The 24,307-nt window shown below is 37.5% G+C and overlaps 2 protein-coding genes across 3 annotated transcripts in view; one reads left to right on the plus strand and one right to left on the minus strand.

The window, feature by feature from the left end:
• The first annotated feature begins 134 nt into the window (after positions 1-134).
• Positions 135-12,456, plus strand: LOC135470228 (protein-L-isoaspartate O-methyltransferase domain-containing protein 1-like). 2 transcript variants are annotated; one of them, XM_064749043.1, is made up of 5 exons: positions 135-371; positions 2,319-2,638; positions 4,794-5,068; positions 6,391-6,508; positions 7,228-12,456. In XM_064749043.1, the coding sequence occupies exons 2-5, from the start codon at positions 2,332-2,334 to the stop codon at positions 8,151-8,153; spliced, it is 1,626 nt and encodes a 541-aa protein (XP_064605113.1). In that variant the 5' UTR covers positions 135-371; positions 2,319-2,331; the 3' UTR covers positions 8,154-12,456. The 2 variants fall into 2 exon arrangements, with proteins under 2 accessions (XP_064605113.1, XP_064605114.1); XM_064749044.1 differs by having other exon boundaries at positions 135-309.
• Positions 12,457-17,462: 5,006 nt separating this feature from the next.
• LOC135470769 (myelin transcription factor 1-like) overlaps positions 17,463-24,307 on the minus strand; it is a 45,998-nt gene continuing 39,153 nt past the window's right edge. Inside the window, exons 20-23 of the mRNA XM_064749809.1 lie at positions 23,091-23,153; positions 21,185-21,298; positions 19,453-19,613; positions 17,463-18,802 (exon numbers count right to left, since the gene is read on the minus strand). Coding sequence (XP_064605879.1) covers positions 18,420-18,802; positions 19,453-19,613; positions 21,185-21,298; positions 23,091-23,153 — 721 coding nt within the window. The 3' untranslated portion in view covers positions 17,463-18,419. The remainder of the gene's footprint in view (positions 18,803-19,452; positions 19,614-21,184; positions 21,299-23,090; positions 23,154-24,307) is intronic.

A 24,307-nucleotide genomic window follows, 5' to 3' on the forward strand; every position in this document is an offset into this window, starting at 1 on the left:
TCAATTTATGTGTATAAATGTTTGTTTCATTGACATATTCTAGAATTTGTCGATATCTTATATGTAACTGTCCCACAATGCATTTCAATGTTGATGAGTGACGTCAGAAGTGGTAGATCAGTGCTTGGTGGAGAAGTTGTTTTGATCAGTGCAGAGAAATTTCTGTGCCTTTTTTTCGACGCAAAAGCCAAATATTTTCTTCACAGACGGGGGACGTGCTGTATGTTTGAAATAGTGTGTTAGGAACTATTCCAGTGTTCCATGCATATAGTCTTCGTTCTTGATCCCCGCAAGATCGGATATACGGAAGTAGGTTATCTGTCAAACTAGCTTGATGCAGATTCTGCACGCATTGCAGTGTTTGTTTTCCTGTGAGTACTTTATTGCAGCTAGACGTATTGTTTTCCGAGGAGACTTTTACTGCCTCATCTCTCTCGATGTTATTAACAGGAGTTTGTCCCGCTTTTTCCGTAACTTTCACTGAAAGTATTTGTTTATAGCTTATTGTCCCCAGAGATCATGATTCCCTAATTTACCCTTGACAGCATGAACTTCTAATGTCAACAGACAACATCCAGAATGCATTATGCTCATAATGCACGCCACTTATGCATACTAAGATGTCATGCAGATGCATAAACATTCAAATCTTATGCATTTGGGAGCAGTCATGGCAGAGTGGTTTAGATGCTAGCTTGCATTTCAGTTAATTAGGACACATGGTAAAGGTTCAAACCCAGGGGGCCTCCGTGGCTCAGTTGGTTAGCCCGCTAGCACAGCGTAATGATCCAAGAGTCTCTCACCAATGCGGTCGCTGTGAGTTCAAGCCCAGCTCATGCTGGCTTCCTCTCTGGCCGTATGTGGGAAGGTCTGCCTGCAACCTGCGGATGGTGGTGGGTTTCCCCCGGGCTCTACCCGGTTTCCACCCACCATAATGCTGGCCGCCGTCGTATAAGTGAAATATTCTCGAGTATGGCGTAAAACACCAATCAAATAAATAAATAAATAAATTCAAACCCAGTCTTGGACAGTGATGTTGTGGATTCACTTTCCCACACAGTTTGTGGGGCCTTGCCTTAATGATCAACGATGATTGTGTGGCTGTTTGCATAGTCTAACCTTTTTTGAAGACCACTTATCTTTTAATATATGGTATGCATATATATGTATGTCACTCTTGGGAAAATTCATCAGTAACTTGCCAGAGGTCGGTGGTTTGGGCCAGGAGCACAAGTTTCGTCATTTTACTCATAAAACTGACCACAGGTCTTTAAATTCTTGAGTATGATGTTAAACAGCTATCAAATAAGTAAGGAAGTGAACAGCTATGGCTCAAGCTGTTTTGTCTCCGTTCTCTGCACAAGTTAAGTAGTAGGTATCTCGGTTAGTTTATTACTTTTGTTTTGACCTGACTTAAAGAACAGTCAGCTTGAAAGCAACAGGGTGTGTTATAACAGTGCAGTGTGAGTCAAAGTGTGTCAGAAGGGTATGAAATTGTAAAATTTGTGGATATGATAATTATTCATGAACATGAAAGTTATGTAGGAGTACATGTTAGAGTTAAACTAAAGACTCACTTCAGGCTACACAATTTTGTTTAAAAGTGCATCAATTAAGTCTACTTTACTTCTGAAGATTTCTGTTAGGGATATATTAAAACAGTCAGACAGGAAAATAAATTGGCAAGTCTCCTCACATACCTACATGTACTTCTTTGAATATGTTGACAAGAAATAATAACTGCGTCATGATTTAGTCTTCCAGCTGCTATATTGATATGTCACTGCTCAAGAAAAACTGTGAGGTTTGCTTTTACTTGGTGACCTCAACTAGTGCTAGGGGCATCAGTATGGGCATAAAATAATGTACATGTAGTAGTGTTGCTTCTCTTTGTATATAAATGTACCATGATGTACATATTGTAGTGAATGACTGTTCTGTAGCATTTGCCAGACTAACAAACAGCAAGGTTCTGTCCAGAGAAAGATACTGTGTATATTGTAGATACAAAAAGTGTATGCAGGCTGCTATAAAGTGTGTTGAATGAATTTAAAGTGATTGCCAAGACCAGCATTAATTTGATGAAATGTACACTGAGTTTTATAACTGAGTGATGTTGATAATTGAACCAGATGTCAAAGTGTATTTACTTGATTAGATAGTAAGCTTTTGCTAAGTGTTTATATTGAGAGTTTGAATTATATGCATTTAAACTTCGAAAAAAAAAAATGAAATGTGTCTGACCTGTCTGATAAGTTGATGGGAATAAAAACTTTGAGCCTATGTTAAGATATTAATTATTGTCTTTCTTTTTATAGTCGAAGTTTAGCCATGGGTGGTGCAGTGAGTACAGGAGAAGACAATGACGACCTCATTGATAATTTGGTTGCTGCGGAGTACATAAAAAACCCACTGGTGGAGAAGGTGTTTCGTGCTGTGGACAGAGCCGAGTACTACCTCCCTGAAAGCCGCGACACTGCCTACAGAGACTTGGCCTGGAAACATGGCCATCTGCATCTGTCCGCCCCCTGTATCTATTCTGAGGTGATGGAATCGCTTAAACTGGAGCGTGGTCTGTCCTTCCTCAACCTTGGCAGCGGCACGGGATACTTAAGTACAATGGTCGGGCTCATCACAGGTGAGCTTTACATATCACTGGAAATATTAAGGAACTCGTGGCCTGAGTAAGTGTACTCTAATTCTTCAACCTTTTCAACCACCTCGGCAACCAATATTTTGAAACATTTACGGAGAACTGTTAGGGGTAGAGAAAGAGTTTGCATAGTTTTATGAAGCTATCTTATACTTAAGTCAAAATTTCTATCATTAAACTTTCATGAAGCTATCTTATACTTAAGTCAAAATTTCTGTCATTAAACTTGGTATGATCTATTCCACTATTTTAGGAAATTTGTTTTACAAAAACTTACACGGAATTTAGGATGTCCAGCAATATTTTGACTTTGGTATGTAGGAAATATCAGTTTTAAAATGATTTGACTTGAGATTGCTTTATGATTCTGGGGCCTGATTCGTAATCTTTTGTTATGTGCCTATACCAGTTCCTTCAGGAAACGGTTATATGTATATTAGTTAATTGATATTCCTGCACAGAAATGTACTTCACATTCTTTTCTTTTGAAACATACCGATCATTAGTAAACTTGCTGTAAAAATTATTAAATTTCTTTAACTTACATATACCCAAGTAAACATTTTCTATCACATTGAGCATACCCATACTCAAGAATTTTTAACTTATAATGTTTGGATTTATCATTATGAGTGGAGGAAACCAGGTACCCGGTACCTGACAAAGCTCCTGACTTGAAGGTAAAGCCTAGGACAGAAAGCCATAAACTGGGTTTGAACCTGCAACCTAATAGGAGACTCGAGGACAAGTTACACAGAAGGCTCAAATTAAAATAGAATTCATCGTTTTCTTCTGTGACGTTGCAGTGTGCGTGTACTTCATATATGTTCATGAGCATGCATACACTGATATTTTGTGACGTAATAAAGGAAAGAACAAATGAGTTCACAGCTTTGATACAGACGAGAAGGAGTTTTACGAGTTCCCCATTGGTTTGGAAAGTCACAGTCTAATGATCTAGGGAACTTCAAGAAGAGTGAGTGAGTGAGTGCTTGGGGTTTAACGTCGTACTCAACAATTTTTCAGTCATATGACGACGAAGGAATCATTAGGGTGCATGTACGTGTAGTGTGCCTCCTTGTTGCAGGACGGATTTCCACCGCTCTTTTATTTAGTGCTGCTTCACTGAGACGACTTACCGAAGGCAAGTAAGCTGCCCCGCCCGAGCCATTATACTGATACGGGTCAACCAGTCGTTGCACTATCCCCTTCATGCTGAATGCCAAACGAGGAAGTTACAACTTCCTCTTTTAAAGTCTTAGGTGTGACTCGATCAAGGATTGATCCTGGATCTGCCGATCCCGAAGCGGACGCTCTACCAACTGTGCTATCCTGGCCGGTACTTGAAGAAGAAGTCATATCAGTTCACTTGAGCAGAGGAGCTCCACACATTTATAATTATTAAACCATAACTCTGTAAGTGGTTGATGCAATTGAGCACAGCATTTGTGGGCATAATGTCAGAAATAATTCAAGATTTATCATTTCTGTTGTAATTGTATCGTTCAAGGGCAGTCACCTATAGCACAGTTGGTAGAGCATCTGCTTTGGTAGCGGTAGATCCAGGGTCAATCCTGAGCTTACTTCGGTAAGGCGTCTCAGTGAAGCAGCACGAGATAAAAGAGCAGTGGATATCTCTTCTACAACAAGGAGGCACATTACAGGCACTTTAAGGATTTCTTCGTCTTCATATGACTGAAAAATTGTTAAGTAAGGCGTTAAACCTCAAGCACTCACTAGCTCAAGGGCAGTGGAACTTACATGTACACAGCACATAAGTGACATGCCTCCTCCTACAGTCTGATGTATCGTTTATATTTATTTATTTGATTGGTGTTTTACGCCGTACTCAAGAATATTTCACTTATACGACGGCGACCAGCATTATGGTGGGCGGAAACCGGGCAGAGCCCGGGGAAAACCCACGACCATCCTCAGGTTTGCTGGAAGACCTTCCCACTTACGGCCGGAGAGGAAGCCAGCATAAGCTGAACTTGAACTCACAGCGACCGAATTGGTGAGAGATTCTTGGGTCATTACGCTGTGCTAACGCGCTAACCAACTGAGCCACGGAGGCCCCTGTATCGTTTATATGCCTTTGTCAATGTTGACATTGCGTTTTGTTTTTGTGCATCTCTAGGCCCATACGCGGTGAATCATGGAGTAGAGCTGCACGTGGATGTAGTCGACTACGCTAGAGAACGACTGGAGGAGTTCAAGAGGAAGTGTGAGGCATTTGATGAGTTTGAGTTCAGCGAGCCAGTCTTTGTGTCTGGGAACTGCCTGTTGCTGAACTCAGAGTGTCGGCTGTATGACCGTGTGTACTGTGGAGCAGCCTGCCCACCCGAACATGAAAACTACATGAAAAACTTGATTAAGATTGGAGGAATTTTAGTCATGCCACTCAATGATCAGGTGAATGTCTGTTTACTTTAAGCTTTTGTGCAGTTCGAATTCTTACTCTGTAGAAAAATAATTTACATCCTTGTGCAAACATTTTTTGTTTTTTTGTTTTTGCAGTTTTCTACTATAGTTTGTTACTGCGAGTTTCATTAAAATATGTGAAGTATGTTTTATGTCTTCTCTCAGCTTTCATTGATCTGTTTACTATCAATTCTTTAAACATATTCTAAATCTTCAAGTGTTTTTTTTCCCCCAAAAACGTAGCTTGGAGAGTTGTCTCCCTTGACCCTGATCCTGTTGATAATAGATATTAAAACATGGCCTAAAATTTAGCCCGAGCTAAGTTGCAGATTTTGCCAGTTTCTGATAACTCAGTTGAGCTCAGAAAGGTGCTTTGAGGTTCCTTCACAAGTTAGGATAATATCTTACTGGGAACTGTAAGCCTAAGCAATAAAAGTAATATTTTGACACATTTATTTGCCTCTAAAAATGCTTTTTTCAGAGTGAAAGTTTATGTCATTTATCATAATCTGTAGAATTGGCATGTATATGTAGGCTGCATTCTTCAATATCTAAACTTCAAAAACTTGCCGGGTAGTTTGAGTAAGTCTACAAGTGCATGTAGTACTGTTGGGTATTCATGTGAACTTGTATAGATGAAACATATTGTTTAGACGGCTCAGATGACCTACATTGTACACTGCACTGCAGCTTAACCAGCCTATTTTTTTTTTTTTTGTATTTTTTAATTGTCATTGGGGACCTTGGGAGCAGTTGATGCTGCTCTCTCTTGTGGTCTTATATGAAGTTTTTCACCTGTAAGATCACCTGCCTAATTCTGTCAGTACATGTGACATGTATTTTCCGCTAACCAAACATTAGTGGTTTCCTGGGAGTACTCCGGTTTTCTCCACGGGCATAAAGCTGGGAGCCATGGTTTAAGTGAGAAATTTTTGAGTAGGATGTTAAACAATACTCAAATAAATCAGTATATTAAGTATTGCTCTAACATATGTACAAGAAGTTGATGTTGTGTTTCATAAACTCTATAGGTCACATTCAGCAATACCCAAATTCTTCAACGTTTTCACATTTGAAAGGGCAACATCCAGTGCAATTTGTGCTTGTTTCTAATTTGATTTTGGAGTCAAAACTATATTGGTTGGAACAACTAGTTTCAGGGTTTCACAAAAAGTATAATTTTATCAGTTTAAACCAAATAATGCCCTCTAAATACGCTTGAATAAGCACTTTTTGCAAACGTGAAATGGCTGAAGAATTACAGTACTCAGAATTTTGTTCTGGTTGATATGTTCTTGTCTTTCACTCCACAGCTGCTACAGATTATCAGGACAGGAGAAAGTGCTTGGGAGTCCAGAAATGTTCTACCTGTCTCTTTTGCGTCCTTGGTGATGCCAACACAAGAAACAGGGCTGGACATGGTCGAATTACGTAAGCTAACACCCCTCTTTTCTGAAAATGATTCTTAGGTGTACTCTGTAATCATTTCATATGTTCGGTGTGTGTTATAAATTGGTTTTCCTGATGAGAGCATAATGAGTTCCACCCATGGCAGAAAAATAAATGTTCAAACAAAGAGTTCTCTTTGTGTGGCATAATTATTTTCTTCGAATTAATTCTGGATTATTGCGGGGAAATGGAACAATACTTTCAGCATGTGGTAATTTCCATTTCGTGATCAAGTGAGTCTGTGAACAAATTGTGAGGAAATGAATCAAATGTCTTGATGTGTATGTTAGTAACGCCATGTGATGAAGGGTTGTACAGGGGCTTGCAGACTTTGAAAAACCTGGAATTTGAGAGTAACGTTTCCTGGCCTTGAACAGCCTGGAAAGGTGGCCCTTTTCTTTCAGTTGGGCCTAGAAAAGCCTTAAAAATGTCAAAGTTTTCAGAACCAGTATGAGCTTCACCATGTTTATGGCATCCTAACACTCTCGTGGGGAAATTTGTTTTCGAAAATCTTTCAAATTGTTTAAGGCTCTGCTATGTATATGTGAAAGACTGAAAACTCAACTAAATAAGATTATTATTTCAAGCTTGTATAAGCATACAATATTTAATCCAAGTAGCCTGGAAAATCGTGAATTTGACGGCTGAAAAAGCCTTGAAGTATACGATTCCTGTGTGATGGACCCATTCATATCTTGCAGCTGAGGCAGCCATTCCAAGTCTTCAGGATGCCTGTAGGCTTTGTGTTAGAAAGATACTTCGAGAGGCCATTCACAAGGAACATCCCACAATGGAACGCACCAGGCAGAGGAAACCTAGGCGTAAGCGTAATCGTCAAAAGAAGATAAATATTGTGCCGATGAGTATGGGGATGATGATCCTGGGTCAGTTTGACGGAAGCGATGATGAGGAGAGACGGGCTGTGATACACACTGAGGATGTGGATGCTGAGGACGAGTCAGATGGACTGTCTGACAGAGAAGAGGAGGAAGAGGAGGAGTCTGAGGTGCCGGAGTCAACCATGGAGGCCAGGTCTGGGAAGTCTGCACAGTCTGCAGCAGCGAGGTCTGTTACATCCAAGTCCATGCCAGTGTTAACCGTGTCCCAAAAGAAGCCCATGAAAGAAGTAGAGCGTGACGAGTTCTGTGTTTGTAACATGGAAGAAACTGTGTCATCAGCAAGGAGCTCAAGGAAGAATGGCCACCAGGTCGAGAAGGAACGTTTGGGAAGACGTTCTCGTGCTGCTCCTGCGGATTCAGGAAAAGACACATCCTCTGATGATTCGGACGATGACTTTGATATGCACATAGTAGAGATGTTGCGTAGTAGCGCCATGGGAATGAGAGAAAGCCCTCCACGCAAGGTACGCTGCTCTTCCAGCACGAGTGCAGACACTTCAGAAACCTCTGGCGTCTGCACTGTAAGTGATCATTCTGACGAGAGCGTTGGTAAGCCATCTCCAGAAGTGGGCAGTCCTCCAATGCTTCTGGGCTCCAGTGCCCCATCCAAACCTCCGCTCTTCAGCCAAGACAACCAGGACAACATCAGATGTTACATGAAAGAGAAGATATCCTTCCTGCCAATCCCAGCAGCCCTCAAAGCCTATCTCATGTACTACAGGAATTAAGGCCTGCAGAACAGTATGGCACCAAATAGCCGTTTTTGGAACTTAATAGTGATTTGCCATAAACATTATTAAACTGTGTGGTGATTAAATATCTCTGTATCCAGTGGATTACATTGTGTTCGGTTTCCTGTGCTCAAACTTAAAAGGTGTCCATGATCAGGATTTGGTCACTGTTACACTTGATTAATCAGACTGGTTACATGTTACATTTACAGTATATTTACCCATGAAGTGCTTTTATGGCCATAAGAGTATGGGCCAAGTTGTTCAAAAGTGTATTGGCAGTTAGGAAATTTTGTCTGGACTGAATTGCTCCCATTAGTTCTATATTAGAACAAAACTGTTTCGAGGTATCAGCCTGGTTTAACTTTCAATACACTTCTGAACAGTCAACCCATGGACAGCTAATTCCATGCTGGTCTGTCCTTGATGAAACGTGTAAATCTGTTTTCCTGTAATTTTGTCAAGAACTTTATGTAATACGCAAGATTTTTTTGACAGGCACACATAATTCAAAATGGTGAAAATGTTACTATGTCAACATATAACAGTATATCAAACTTATATCAGACTCACAAATGTTTACTTGACACTTAGGAATGCGGACTAATATTGCAAAACATTTGATATAAGCAATTGATTACAGTCTATTTTGAATAGTTTTCAAGTTGAGTTGCCAAGGCAGAGTTAAGGCTCAGAAGCGGATATCTGAAAATTTGCAGGAAACCAATTTCCATAGTTTCATGAAAGATTGTCGCTTGTGTGGGTGGCACTGAAAACCTTCTGTCTGCCTCTGTAATTACTCTCAGCGGCTCAGATTAAACAATGCAACTGACCAGAGGAACCATACAAATCAGTTTTGAGCTTGTTTCTGTGATTGTTAGGGACATTTTTTTCTACGGTTTTTGCTTGCAAGGAAGGCCAGGTTTGTATCTTAGCGGTCTTTCTTATTCAACCAGCTTCTCACTTCATCATGTTTATAATTGGGAGGGTTTTAAAATGAAAATTCACCAGAAATTAGCATCCACATACGTGCTGTTATAATGCATAAAATGAAAAAGCGGAAGAGGGATGTTTACTCTTTTTTTTCATTGTACATTACAAAATTTTGGTGGAGATTTTAAGGCACAGAATGTGATATAGGTTAAAGCCTAATATAGCCATTGATTTTATGATGAGTAATCAATACAGTCAATGTTTTAATAAAAAAAAAAAAAAAATGTCTTTTCCTGAACTTGCTGAGGCATAGTCATTTGCTTTTGAAATAGTTCTGTTCAATTTTCAAAGTGCTTTTTTGTAGGTTTGTTAGCAATGTTAATTATAGTGTTTGATTTAATTACACATACAAGCATGTTGTTTATTGTAATAATCTCTTGAATTTCTAAGGACCAGCATATGTCAGTTAGGTCATGCAAATTGGCTGATCGATAATTTAATTTGGCATGTCCTGTATTTAAATTATCTTCATGTTAACTTAAATTGCGAACTTGCAAGTGTACAATTCAGTGTTTTAGCATCCTATAAAGTTCTGATATAAGCATGCATAAATGTGTAACATTTAGTGTCCTCATTTCTTGAAAAAGATAAAGTAAGTGCACATATTGTAACTTAAGTTGAACTTGAGGTTATAGTAGCAAACAGATCTGGTTTTGTCCCGTTTACTGCAAGCTAATTTCATAGCGATGCTTGTTCTTTGTATTAATTATACCCGAGGGATAGCGTTATGTTAATGGAGAGGGCTTCAGGAGAAAAAAAAACAAAACAAAAAACAGTTGACTTATTTAGGGCTTCTGTATGGCAGTTGCAAAGTTCCTTTTATTAAAAGGCAAAGATTTTTTGTTTGGAGTGCGCCTACAAGAAAGAAAAAGGAAAAAGCAAATGAAGATGAATACAGGTTTTACAAACAAGGCTGTGATTTTGAGACAAAAAGGTTATAATATGCATTTATGATAACTTTAACATTTACATTTTCATTGACATGTAGCATTTCCTTTTATGGTAAGATGTGGGAAGTGTAGCTGTACATACTGTATATTACTTGTATTGAAATGACATTTGTTTGATCTTTGTTGTGTTATAATATGAGCAATGCTGTGGCTAAATTTGTCTAGTTAATGCACTGTATACTCTTAAATCTATATTTTAATGGGTGCAAATGCTACATGGTAGAAGTTCATTGTTTTGTTCTGCTTCGTCAGTTTTAGTGCTTCCTTGACTTTTTTGTTATTAAGCTGGACTGATAAGTAGTGTAATTCCTGTTTTACATACGAGTACTTTACAAACAGTTGCAGAATCATAAATTTGTTTTAATATTAGCATGGTATCATTTTCATCAGTTCCCATGTGGTTTGGTAAAGAAGTATAAGCAGCTGTACAGATAATTGTCATCCAGGTTAATTGCTGTTATTTATTTCAAGTGCACATCGTCAAGTTGGTGGTATAATTTTACGCATGTATAGTGCTGATGGGTACACATGTACTCACAAGTTTCATGTTTGCTGTTGCTATATTTAACACAATGGAATAACAAACCCGTTTCATTGTTTTCCCTGCAATAAACAAGACTGGGCATATGTGTATCGTCCACATAAACAGTGATATCCTGGTCATCAAGATTTCCCGCTCATAGAATGTTCCATCTCCCACAATCAGTCACTCAGGATCATCTAGAGGTTGTCTGAACTCCACAGTTGCCATTACCAATATTAAAGGGCAGGATATCTGCTTTCAAGTACATGTATGCTCAGATTAAAAGGAAGGAAAACATAATAAATAAGCATGAGTAGAAAAGCCTTGAAAAACTGTATCTGAAAATACCTGTACTTATTTTTGGTATTATATATATTTTTTTGTACTGAATTAAATGTCAAATGTATTTCAATGTAACACTTTCCTGCATTCCTACAGACAAACCAATTTAGTTTGTTGTTTTATGAGAAGAATACAATTTTTTCAGTGTTGGAAGTGGTCATAAAAAATAGATAATAAGATAAAAACAGATAAAAAGTGAAAAACAAATTTAAAAAGTGGATTTTAAGGTTTTTATGTATTTCGTTGTGCATGATTTGCGTGAAAAACAAAAAATAAAATTGGCATTTAATGTCAGATTTGCTGTTTTGTGCAGGCACACACCATGTAAGTAAAGTTCTTGAGAACTTTTATTTAGGCATAGGCATAGTAAAAATTATGCTGTATATTTTTCAGTATGATTCATACGCACAAGTGCACAGTCCAAGCATTAACTGCATTTAATTCAGTAGAAAAAAAATCCATAGAACAAACAAGCTATTTTCAAATGCAGGTGTTGATGGCTTTTCTACTGATGCTTCATGTACTTGAAACATCACTGTACAGTGCCGATGGCCTTATATGAAAATGTTGTTTTTTTGTTTTGACTGCCCTGTGTCCTTGGTTCCCGTTACATCCCTTCCATTCAGCAGGTGTAGTGGTCATCCAGTTTTAACTGTCCTAGTGGATGTGCATGCACATAGACCTGCATGCATATTGTCTCCCAGCCATGAGTGTGTCAGTTCCTAGTGGCAGGGCACTTCCTACACTGTATATACTTAGCAATCAGTGCATTCACATGAATCAGTGAAATTCACAAAACCTTTGGCATCAGCGAAGAAGTTACTGTTCAAATTTGTATCTGCAGGAATGAGCAGTTTGTCACATGGTGTGTTTATTAGCCACTGTTAGGGAACCTTTGTATAACTTGTACAAAGGCTTGTATAACTTGGTTTAAGGAGTCAAGCCAATCCTTAGATTTTGAAGTTTGTGCCATATATTCATATGAACTGTAATGGTTTTGTATTGTCACTACATTCTTGAGAATGGCATTTTAAACACCTGTCATATAAATAAATATAGTCACTTATAAAAGTTTAGCCATGTATCAAAAAGCTTCTATGCCTTACCCCAAGGATTTGACTTTCACAAAAATCTGTAAATCAAGTCTTTTGAACAGTGCTATGTTTGAATAATGCGTTATGTACTGTCATGCCAGTAAGAAAAAAGAAAAAAGTGGACTAGAAAAATGGACTAGACTTACAAAATTTGGTGAAAGCCTACCCTGTATGTGTAATGCCATCGTTGTCAAGTGAGAATGACTGTCTTTATTAAGGACAAATTTAGGCTGTTATCAATATACAGTCTGTAATGTGTGTATACAATGTCACAAAACACCTTGAAAATAGTTCCAGATGACACTTAGGTGTGGAGAATGTACATATTGTCTCAGAAGGTAACAATGTACTTTGTAATAGGTGAAACGTTTGAACAGTAATAAACAAAATGTACAGGAAACGTGCTACAGTGAGCCTATGCCATCATTTATATTCTGTAAACTGGACATAGATCGACCTTGCAACTGGGCACAGCTGGGTTTAGGGTATTTTGGAGCTTAGTTTTACTTGGGCTACACACACTTGCATTCAGCTACAATTGCTGACTCATTGGTTGCTAGGAGTAGAACATGTTCTACTTTTCTGCAACCTGAAGCAGGCATGTGGAAAGCAGTTTGAAAGTGGTACTTGGTACTGTCGACTATCCCAGCACGAAAGTTGAGGGCGAATAGGCCCGGAAGTTTTCGGATGCTTGACAGCTGGAGATGCCCGGAAATCGTTTTAAGGGGCTTTTATTCTTTACATTGATTCTTTGTAGTTTTGTGTGGTTAACAGTCTACAGCACACATGAGCCTTCATTTTGTTGGTTGCAATTAAATTGGTTCGACTTCACTGTTAATTTTTTTTTATTTTTTTGAAAGGAAAAGTGGTATGGCCATGTTCGTACCGGCTATACTGTTTCTGACACCACAGTCAAGAGTGCAGTTGTCTCCATTTGGGTCGATCTATGCGCACAGTTTGCCCATAGTTGGTTATTGTGATGCATGACAGGGAACAGGTCACGTGACAATCACATTGCTCTGTCAGCTGACTAATGCTGATCTTAAAACTGAATCTGGTAAAGAGATTCACTAGATACTCATGATCGCAATGTTTTCTCAAACTTATCAACAAAAATCGACTTTGTTGAGTTGAACCAAATTCTTTATGATTGTAAGGTGAACTACACCCTGCTGAGCATTAAATGGGAATCTGATTCTTGTGATGAGTCCCATAAAAACACTAACACACATTTTATTGCAATAGAATATACATTGTTTTACATCAAGTTATGATTTGGAATCCCAAAACCTTTTTAGGTAAAATAAATGACGAAAGGAAAGGTTTATTTTAACTACTTTACATAAAATCATCGAAATCTGTCGTGGTTTAGCTGATTTACTTCACGTGAAACTATTCAGGAAATTCTGAATGAATTAGCATAAGTACAGAGCTCAAAGGTTTGTTGCCCATGGTTCATGTTAGAAATACCAATACACCAGCACGTTCAACGGCAGATGATTTTTACGCCCCAATGACAACACGTATCGTATATGTTACTGTGCCTCTGTCATATTTCAACTTTTTGGAATGAACACTATATGAACAAAACCGCTTCACTTTTAACTTTTAAACTTTTGTACTTAACTTATGCTCTTATGTACTTCCATGTACCAGTGAGCTTGATGTTTATTGAAAATGTAGTCTTTTTGTGGGTCCTAAATCCTTTTTAGTTTATTTTCATATATATTTGTGGTGATCCATGGTTGCATCAGTAGAAGTCATCTCTGGCTTCACAATGTTCACATATTTCACACTTTTCTCAATTGCCCTAAATATTTAAGAGAAACCTAACTGCTTTCTCACTGCTTCACCTTATCCCCAAGGTCTCAGAACTGTCACAACACTCCAGAGGCTGAGCATTCCCCTGCTTTTGCTGCTCTATGGTCCTTGATAGCAATAAGTATTTGATGGTGCTCTTACATGAAGTTCATCAGGGTATGTCATTAACTTGCCAGATTTTGAAATTAGGCATTTTGGTAAGTGTTAGAACACTGATAAGATCAAACAAATGTTTGATGAAGTTTCACAAATACCTATTTTTTCGACATCACAGTATCAAAATACACATATCTAACATTAATTGTATCTCGTTCATAAGGATTTTGGATAGAGACATCCACTCTGATTTTGAATCCATTGGAAACTTCCATAACTTTTTCTAGTACACACTGACCCCAAAAAAAAAAATGAACATGTTTGTAAGTTTCTGAACATTTTTATTATGCAGTGCCCTAAAAGGCATTTCTCTAGGAGTATTTCTATCATTAAATCAATTAAAACAAGTTGAATAATAAATTACATAAGCATTATATAAATACACTGGAATGTACACTGAGGCGGGACAATATGCAACTTCAACACACATCTATTTCCTAATGAAATAAAACACAAAATGAAAAATATATAACAATAATTTCAAAGACTAGAGACTTCTCTTAACACTCGAGGGTGATATTATAAAAGCCTGCATGAAGGAACAACACAAATTTGTGACAATTTCAAAATTGAAAGAATTTCAGAATTGAACTCTAGTAAAGACGCATGACGTTTGACAAGGAAGTTGCTGTATTGTTTGTTCTCCAGCAAATGGTGCTCATGTAAGGCCGATTAGGAGTAAGCGTGCAAGGTTCAGAAGAATTTAAGGAATCTTTGAATAAATGTGTTACTGATATATTTTGAATAAATGTGTTACTGATATATTTTGAATAAATGCATTACTGATATATCCAGGATGAAACTGAACAGCTTCCAATGATAATTCAACAATTACATGTACTTCGTGTTTCCATTGTATAGCATATATTCTGTACTAAATACTATAAATGTAGTTATACACATTTTAACAGTGCTTTCTTTCAATAACAACTGATTTGTGAATTAGTATAATAAAGATCAAAGAATTAAAATGTAGGGTTAAGTTAAAATGCCCAGCTTTTATCATGCCTGAAGATGGACTTGCAAGCACTAAACTGTCCACTGGTGACCTTATATGTGTTATATAAACAGACAGACAAGGGAAGCCGAGCGAACACAACTAGCCTATGTGAGAACAATATTTTGACACAGAGCACAGGGAGAACAAACCATTAACCTCCGGCATTGTTAATAGATATAATATACACATGAAGTTGTAAGAACATCCACTTACAAATCCTCAGTAAAAGCACTTTTATTTTTTTTTGACAAAACTCGAATACGAGAATGCTGCACGCGTCATGGCAGTCTTGTACGCACAATAATACAATCCTCGGAATAAGGATAAAGGTCGCATCTATCATACTTTCTAAGTGTCAACAATAACGTACACGTCTTTACATATTATTTACAACTGCAGTTATCTCCCCTTTGTATTAATCCTACCTGTGAACGTGTAAAAAAAACAAACAGGCAGATGAGGATAATATGTTAAACTTGATCAAGTATGATTTAACAGAGAACCAAAGCACCATTGTAAAGGCATCATAAAACATACTTAACAGCTTAAAGACCACCTCTACATCATCATGGATACAAAACATGTATATGCTTTTGTTTTTCTTTGTTTCTTTTTTACAAATAAAGTGTGCATACACTCAAAAAGGATCTACATTAACATACTTGCACATCTTCCTGTAAGTTCTGACCAGAGTAAATGATACGATCATTTCTTACCAACTTTCATATCTTAATGTAGAGTACATGACATGTGATATCTAAAACACATATTTTCTCTGTCCCAGTCAAAGAAGAAAAAAATTCTTCATGTAAAAATGTTAACATAAATTCTTTTGCTTAAAATGCGTAATTTTGGTCAGACTATACAACATTTAGAACAATTATGGAATGCAGATTGCAGTGATGCATTGTATATACTAGCCCAAAAAATAAATAAAAATCAATGACTAACACTAATGAGTCATGACTAAAACTGTTGACGCCTTAATATACTGGGTAAATGTTGTAAACAAAACAAAGTTGCACTGTTGTACTCTACAACAAGTGGAAACAAAAAACAAATTTAACTGAGTATGTTACAATCATGTGGAATTACAATCTTTCCAGATTTAACTGGCAAATCAAAGGACGACAATGAGGTGAAGCTGTCAAGTGATCAGACAAACTAAACCGTCATTCAATCAAGTTCTTTCTGTCCAAACACGCTCAAGCTGCCCAGGTTGTCAGCATAGGTATATTTCAGACAAAATTTCGGAATTTTCACACTCAAATACCACAATGACTGCATTGAGATTTGGCCTGATTTTTTTTTACCATCTATGAAACTGGTGGCCTGACAGATGCTGTTATGGATATGCATTATAGGCCCAGCTGTCAGTTGACAGTGTATCCACAACTTCCAGATAGATGGCAACGAATTTAAAATAAGTGAAACTTGTAGAGAACATAGAAAAGGCCATGCATTGGTGTGACCCTGTTCACCTGGAATTCTTTGTATTCAGGTAACACACTACACTCATAATAAGCTACATTTCGCTCGCATTCTCAACACCGTCAAGGGGACATAACTCCAACTGAATAGCACTGACATGGATACTTTTGAGCAAAATTATGCAACTGACTAACAGTGCACCCTTCTGCTTTATTGTATCAAGTCTCTCACATATGCTTACTTTCTTACTTTTATGGGGAAATAAAATTTTTGTTTCTGTGAGAAATGTATGCTTCAAGATCACTTACAAAACAGGAATATTATAAACTCATGACATTTCCACACAAAGCAGCTACACATGCAAATATGTAAAAAAAAAAAAAAAAGAATCACAATGTCATATGTATATAGATATGTATAAATATTAACATACTGATAAATCTGTGAGCAAAACAACGCTTTCAAGCCAAGCCCAATAAGTTACTGTACAATTATTTACAATTCTGTACATTTATGGAGATCTCGAGTGATCTTACAATCCGGTTAAGACAGGAATGTTAAAAATGGAAAAACCCTGACAACATAAATTATGCTTAATATACATGAGTCAGGAGTGATAATAATATTGGCAATAAAAAGAAAACAAAAAAAAAAATTAAGGAAAATTAAGCATGAAAATTCATCATTCACATCATGTACATACATGAAATTCAATAAATAAATAAATTACGGAATCCTTAAATAAATAAATAAATTAAGGAATCCTTAGATAAATAAATAGTTATAAATAATAAACACATCTGTTCAGTCATGTCTACGATAAGAAAACCAATTAAAAGATATGACCCATGAAATCTACATGGTAACAGTGTTTGGCCCAGTGATTTGATATGCTTCTGATTGATGGCAGATCGAAGAATACAATTACAAACATTACAATAAAAAGGGCCTGTATATATATATATATATATATATATATATATATATGTAACCTACCAACATTTTTCTCATTCATACAAAGTCATAGAACACGTACAAAACCAGTCCTTTCTAAAATAGTTTTAGCCTGGAAATGTTTTTTGACACTGATTGACTGTTTCACATCACAAAGTCACAAAAGCACCTATAAAGCTGGAAGAGTGGCTTCAGTCCGCAATGCCTAAGTCTTGCCAAGTTTGCACGATGCTGAAACTATGACGTTTATTGCAAAACATAGAAGTGCATGCCATATCCAATACTATATTTGTGCCCTACACAGTTATCCTGGAAAAAGTATCCCTATTCATGACCCCATGGACAATGAACAGTGAGAGAGTGAGTCTACAAAATCTCTGCCCAAAGGTGGGTTTGAACTCGCACCTTATGTGTTCTAGTGATTAAAAAGGCAAGCACCTTAATCTCTTGGCCTCAGCCAGCTCCCCGGCAAAGTACATTTATCTGACCTAAGCACCACATCTATCATCATACGCTGACATGTGCTGAGACAAGTGTCCATTTTACATTTGGCCATGCTGAAGTTTGGCAGGACAGATAGAACCTCATCACTATGCCCAACTTCAAGCATGGTTAACCCTCATTTCAAGGCAGTTGCCTTGTCATATGTTAAGAAGGTTTAGAAGTCTGAGATCGGTTGTTCAAAAGTGCATTACAAGTTAAGACAGACTTAAATCTTAATACCAGTCTCAGCCTAACTACAAAACACTTTTGAACAACGAGGCCCCGGACACTGTGTTATTACCATATACACCCAGCATAATACAAATTTGTCATCTTTTGTTGACTTTAACTCACTTTTGATATGTGTGTTTCCACATACAAACTGATAAACTATGGCCTTTCTGAGGGTAAGTTTTTTTGTGATACCTTTCTTCTGTTTCAGGATGAAACACATGAACACAGAATATTTGTATCATAATAAACACACAATGTGCAAACTCGGAGAAACAAGATCTTTCACACAATCTGAATTTCAGCTATGGCCTCTTTAACGGTATTAAACAAAACGTTATTGGGTCCATTTCGGTCTCCGCAGTAGGTCTGCAGCTGACCAATGTAACTGTCAAAGCTGTCTTCATTCAGAACCCCGTTGTACTGGGGGAAATCTATACCCTGTAGACAGGAGATGACCTTTGACCTGACAGAGCGGAGGTAGCCCGATAGGCCGTTGTTCTGTTCTTCTGCTAACAGGATCTCCTTTTCTTGCAACTGAACCTTGTTTTCCAAACACGAGACGTCCGAGCGAAGTTTCACCATATCTGCCTCTGCAGTCGCATTCGTCTGTCGGAGGTCGTCAATAGCCACATTTATTCGCTTCATCTCTTCGTCACTGTCCAAGTCTAAAAATAAAATCATACTACCTCTATACTTTTTAAATTTTTATTTGTTGTTTTCTGCCATACTCAAGAATTCTTCACTTGATGGTGCTTAGCTGCGTGGGTGTAGTATTTATTTATTTCATTATTTTTTTTTTGCAATAATGGCAATCAGCACTTGGAGTAAATCGTCCAGAGCCCAGGGGAAACCCACAGCCACCTGGCAAACCTTCCCATACACAATCGGAGAGGAAGCCAGTATGAGCTATAATGGAGCTCACACCGACTGCATGTGTGAGAGGCTCACAAGTCATGGTTCTTCATTTGCACACTTATCCCTCAGCCACATATGTGTGGGGTGAAACTGGATCTTAACAAAAGGTTAACCGCACGCAAAAGGATGGGACAGATAATATATTTCCTTCTCCTATGGCTAAATTACACACAAGGGGAAGGTTTTGTGAAGCTTACTTAGTGTGACGTCGCCCTTAACTAAGTGCACTTTACATCTCTACAACTTACATTGTCATGGTAGTTAAGGGCTTACTTAGCTAAGTGAGGTTCATGAAACTGTGAAACCAGCCCCAGTTTTTACATGTACTGGCATATTATCAAGTAGTAACAGGCAGTTTGAGTATTAAATGTATTACACCTAAACAGACAATGTGCCTTACCGTATCCAGCTTCCACTTTTTGCTGAAGGGCATTGAGTTCCTCAGCACTGAGCTTAGCTCTCTTCATGATAAGCGAGGCTCGGGGGCAGCCAGAGAGACTACGGTGGGTGAGGAAACTGCCGTTGGAATGACCTGACCCATCACACCCAGGGGTGGGGCAACTGTAGCAAAAAGGATCAATTCATTTTTTCTCTTTGATTTTTTTTTATTGCTTAGTATTTGATAAATTTATTCCACTTAAAAATACTGGCTTGAAGGATTAATGTCCAGATATAGCTACTTGTCCTAAGTATAAAGATTATAACCTGTTTAACAGTATGTTACCAGGGTGGGGGGTGGGGGGTTTGGGGGGGGGGGGGGGCTCTGAGAAATGTAATGATGAGTTAAATCCACCAAAAATACAAGATTTACCTCCCTAGTCGATCTCCAGCCAGCCAGTCATAGATGACCAACACAAGTCTAGCTGGTCTAGATAACCTGGGAAATCTTATCAAAAAGATATCATTTTCAAGATGAATTCTTGCTACACAGAAGCAAATATAGTGCTACACTATACTTCAATCTGAACCCATAGTGTAGGACAATTAAAGTTCTGATTTATGACACTAACATCTCGGTCAGACTTAAGATTCCCAGTTTTCAGACACTGAATTTGATCTTTGTCCAGGCCGGAATTAACTCATGCACATCAAGCAGGTATTAAGAAAGGTGGCTTTAATCATCTTTTGTTTCCTGCGGTGTCGCTAATCCTCATAATCTGGATCAGATGGAGATTAAAACCATGGGGGGGGGGGGAATTATCAGTATGTAAGATTGCTTTCGCACCTACCCTGAGCAGTGTTCAATGAGATGTCACTTGTTTTCTCACCTTTGATGAGTAATTTTAATCTACAACCAGTTTTTCAACCCCGGTCATTAATTCTTGATTTAGGCAGTCAAGCAACACAGTTAATTTTGGATTGTTTTAGGTTTTGATCATCCACTGTAGTTAGTTACAAACTGCTAGCATTGCCTTAGCTGTCAAACGGCCATTGCGGTGTGGTACGCAGTTCACAATTTGTTAGAAGCTCACTCATTAGTCCACAGGAGGGACACAGCCAGTGGGATAGTGTGTATCAAAGCTACATCCACTGGAAGCCGTCACTTGGTTGTATTTACTTTCGACTTAAATCGTAGGCCCACTGATACCAAGCTTTTAGACAAATTCAGCAGAGCTGTATTTGAACTTGTGACTGAACAAATTAAACTTGGCTGACTAAAACGTTAGTACCAGTATATAATTTTGATAAACTGAGCCATTCAAAATTTCAAATCATGGTAAATCACTAAATTATCATCTTAACTTCACCCTAAATACACATGTAATAAGAACACAAATAAATAAATCTGATTTCAATTCCCTACAAGTGATCTTTAAATTACAACAGTATTTTTTGTCAGGAAATCATTTTTGCCCTTGTATCCATTTTCTAAACATGCAGTTCATGGTAATTTTTTACCTAATTCCTCAACTTTTTCGCATATGAAAGACCAACTTTTGAACATTTTTATTTTCATCTATGACAAAACTACATTCGTTGGGCTAGCCAAATTCAGGGCTTCACAAAAAGTATAATTTTATCAGTCTACAGAGAATAATACCTTCAGAATGTGCTTGAATAAACACTTGGCAAACGTGTGAAAAGGTTGATGAATTATGGTATTGTCATTTTTCATGTATTAAAATACTTACGTTATTCCTTCAAATCGGATTGGTTTGTCCAAATATCCCTCTGGACTGCCGTCTATTCTGGCCAGTAGGTGGCGCTGTATCTTGTTTTTGTTTGCCAGGGGACAGCCAGACGCGCTGTAATCAAAAGACAAACTTAAATCATGATTCTCACCGTCAACCTAGGAAACTGGCAAAATCTGACTGCTCATTGACAATAAAAATGTCAGAGTGTCATGCAAAATAAAAGTGCAAGAGAAAATTAAGTTTTCTTAACTTAGGCATTTCAATGTGAAAGGACAAAAAAACTGTATGCTTGTTGAATGAAATTTTGCTCAGAAGCTGACATTCCATTCACATTTTCTCTCCGAGGCTTGAAAATGTATATTTAATAATTACAAATCTGCAATGCATCTGGTGTAATAAGCAACAATATTTCATGTATGTAGCAATAAGCAGATTCTTCTCTACATGTCACAGTTGTCTCCCCTTGGTCAATTTACATTTATACATATACAATATCCATAAATACCACACAGGACATACATGACCAGTAACACAATATGTAAACTTACCTTTTAACTTCATGTAACACCAACAATAGCACTTACCAGTACGACCAATGAAAATCAGTTCCGTTTCAAAGCTAAGATTACCTGAACTTCAGACTAAACGACATCCGTCATTACTGGTACAGTGTATTAGCACTGTGGTACACAGCCTTTTGTAGAAGGACTTTTGACTGGTTACCGATGGCTATATATTATGGTATACACTTCCACCAATGGAAATTTTCTGCACCAGACGACACTCAAAGCTACACGTACAAGTGGCTTACCTCAGGGACATAGAGATACGAACACGTAAACCCATTAGGACAGTTTGTATTCAGCTCTTTTCAGGCTAAATACTCGCCGCATTTTCCATCACGCTAAAGCTTGGTCAACTCTTTGGGTGCAGAAACCCTGGCAAGGCATGATTAGAACCTTAGTTCCTCAACCTTTTTGCACATGAAAAAGCAACTTTCAGTGCAATTTATCCACATCTTAACTTTGATTTTGAAGACAAAACTACATTGGTTGAATTGGCAAAGCTATAATTGTATCCACCTACTCAGAATGCCTTCAGAATATGGTTGAATAAATACCATACAAACACATGAAAAGCTAGAAGAATTACAGTACCTATGGTATTATACCGCCTACGTTGACAACAAGGTTGTACTCTGCATTTGACCTAAGATTTTGACCATGAGCAAGTTCTCATATTGTCTGAATCTGAGAGTTCTACTGATTTCAGAGAAGTATACTGAATTTTTTTTTTTCTTTTTTAGAAAGTATGGAAAAACACTGCAGCACCATGTGACATTTATTTGCCTCTTATAAATGCAATTCTTTGGGTGAAACTTTAGGGCACAAATCGTATTTATGCTTATATTTTCTTATAGACTCAGGATTACCTGCAGGTACAATTCCTTCCAAGAATAAGGATACAGTCCATGTTTTAGGAAATCAGGTTTCTCAAGCTGTGAATTTTCTTAAAAAAAAAAACATAGGACGAACTTGTGAAAACAAGTGTCCTGCTTTGCATCTCCGTCATATTATTGGGCTTGACAAGTATGTACCAGTACATCCAAAACTTGAGCTCAGTACATGCAGTACTGAAAACATACCATCCCTTACATTTACTTTAACATGGCTTTCACTGTTATTGGACACTCAGGGTACGAGATAGCTATGTTAGTACTGTATACCAGCACAATAAAACTGAGTACCATTGCTAAGTATGGATGTGGCTCCAAGCGCTGGATTTCCAGCCCTCTAGGCATGTCCGTCTTACCTCATAACACGTTTCTCCCACGCACCAACAGACTAAGATTTATTACCACTGACACAACACCTAGAGTATGAACGGTAAGAATAAACTGTACCTGCGATGAGACAAGTATTTACCGGTCACATGACCAGTGCCATCACAGCCAGGGATTGGACATCTACAATCAATAACACAGTCAAAACAGGTGTTAGTAAAAGTCACTAACACGGCAAGCGCAGGGTTAGTCGTCCTTTTTGATTTTTTTCTTCTTTTTCCACAAACCTTCCGTCCGACGGGATCACATAGCTCATGGTGTTGAATTCAAATCTCAAACCGTAAAGATACTTCAGCCTTTTATGATGATGGCAATTATGTCAACATACACGAAGTTCACATAAGTATAAAGCCCCAACCATCAAGTGTATGTTCAATGTACATGACACATACAGTACTTGTTACATATAATGATCAGGTTCAATGTCCTTAAATTCTGTGGAGGCCTTGTTATTTTTTTTTTTTTTCTACTTCAGAACTCAAATAATGACATGAAGTAAAAATGTTAAAGTCCATGAAAGCTTAATTTTTACTAATCCTCAGAAAATGTCTTTTACAACTATCAGTTTTTACACTTACTCCACACCACCAAGTAATGTACACAAATCTCCAACATTGTCATGATAAAATAGAAATGTATTGTGAAACTATGCATTGAAAAATCACTGATTTTTATAACAACTGGCGAAAAACTTGATCAGTAATACTTGTACGTCTGACATTACCACTTCTGTTGGCTGAATAAAATAAAGTAAAAAATGACTTCTTGCAATTTTCATGAGCAGCACTCTCACATGATGTTAACCAATTAATAAAAAAGTGAACAAAAATTTTATCATTTCTGAAGTAAATACAAATCCATGTAACAGATTGCAATACTGCAACACTAAAACATGACCCACCCATTCTACCACTCAAGCCCAAATCATCCACAGAAACATACCACAGGACATGACAACATCAACAGAAGCACAAAATAAACAAAACCAAAATAAAATAAAGTGCACTGAAGTTTATTGCCAGCAAAGAATGACAATAAAATAACACGAGTCCTAACGTCCTTGAAGTCTCAGAAGATTACATTTATACAGTCTGACAACATTTGACCTTGAACTCTGACACTGGAATGTGAATCTATATTTAATGTCAAACTTTGTTTCCCTGTTCAACACAATGTTCGTTTCTGATCGGGTGAATATCACCCCCTGAATCTTTGAACGATGTATACATAATTACCACCTACATTTGTGAACATATCTGCCATTTATTACCAAAATT

This window comes from Liolophura sinensis, chromosome 7 (assembly GCF_032854445.1).
Source record: "Liolophura sinensis isolate JHLJ2023 chromosome 7, CUHK_Ljap_v2, whole genome shotgun sequence".
NCBI classification, from domain to species: Eukaryota; Metazoa; Mollusca; class Polyplacophora; order Chitonida; family Chitonidae; genus Liolophura; species Liolophura sinensis.

Bases quoted from the DNA above. Each gene is read 5' to 3' on its own strand.
- LOC135470228 (XM_064749043.1), top strand. From the start codon at position 2,332: ATGGGTGGTGCAGTGAGTACAGGAGAAGACAATGACGACCTCATTGAT. The intron at 5,069-6,390 runs GTGAATGTCTGT...TTCACTCCACAG, and splicing joins TCATGCCACTCAATGATCAG to CTGCTACAGATTATCAGGAC. The intron at 6,509-7,227 runs GTAAGCTAACAC...CATATCTTGCAG, and splicing joins GCTGGACATGGTCGAATTAC to CTGAGGCAGCCATTCCAAGT.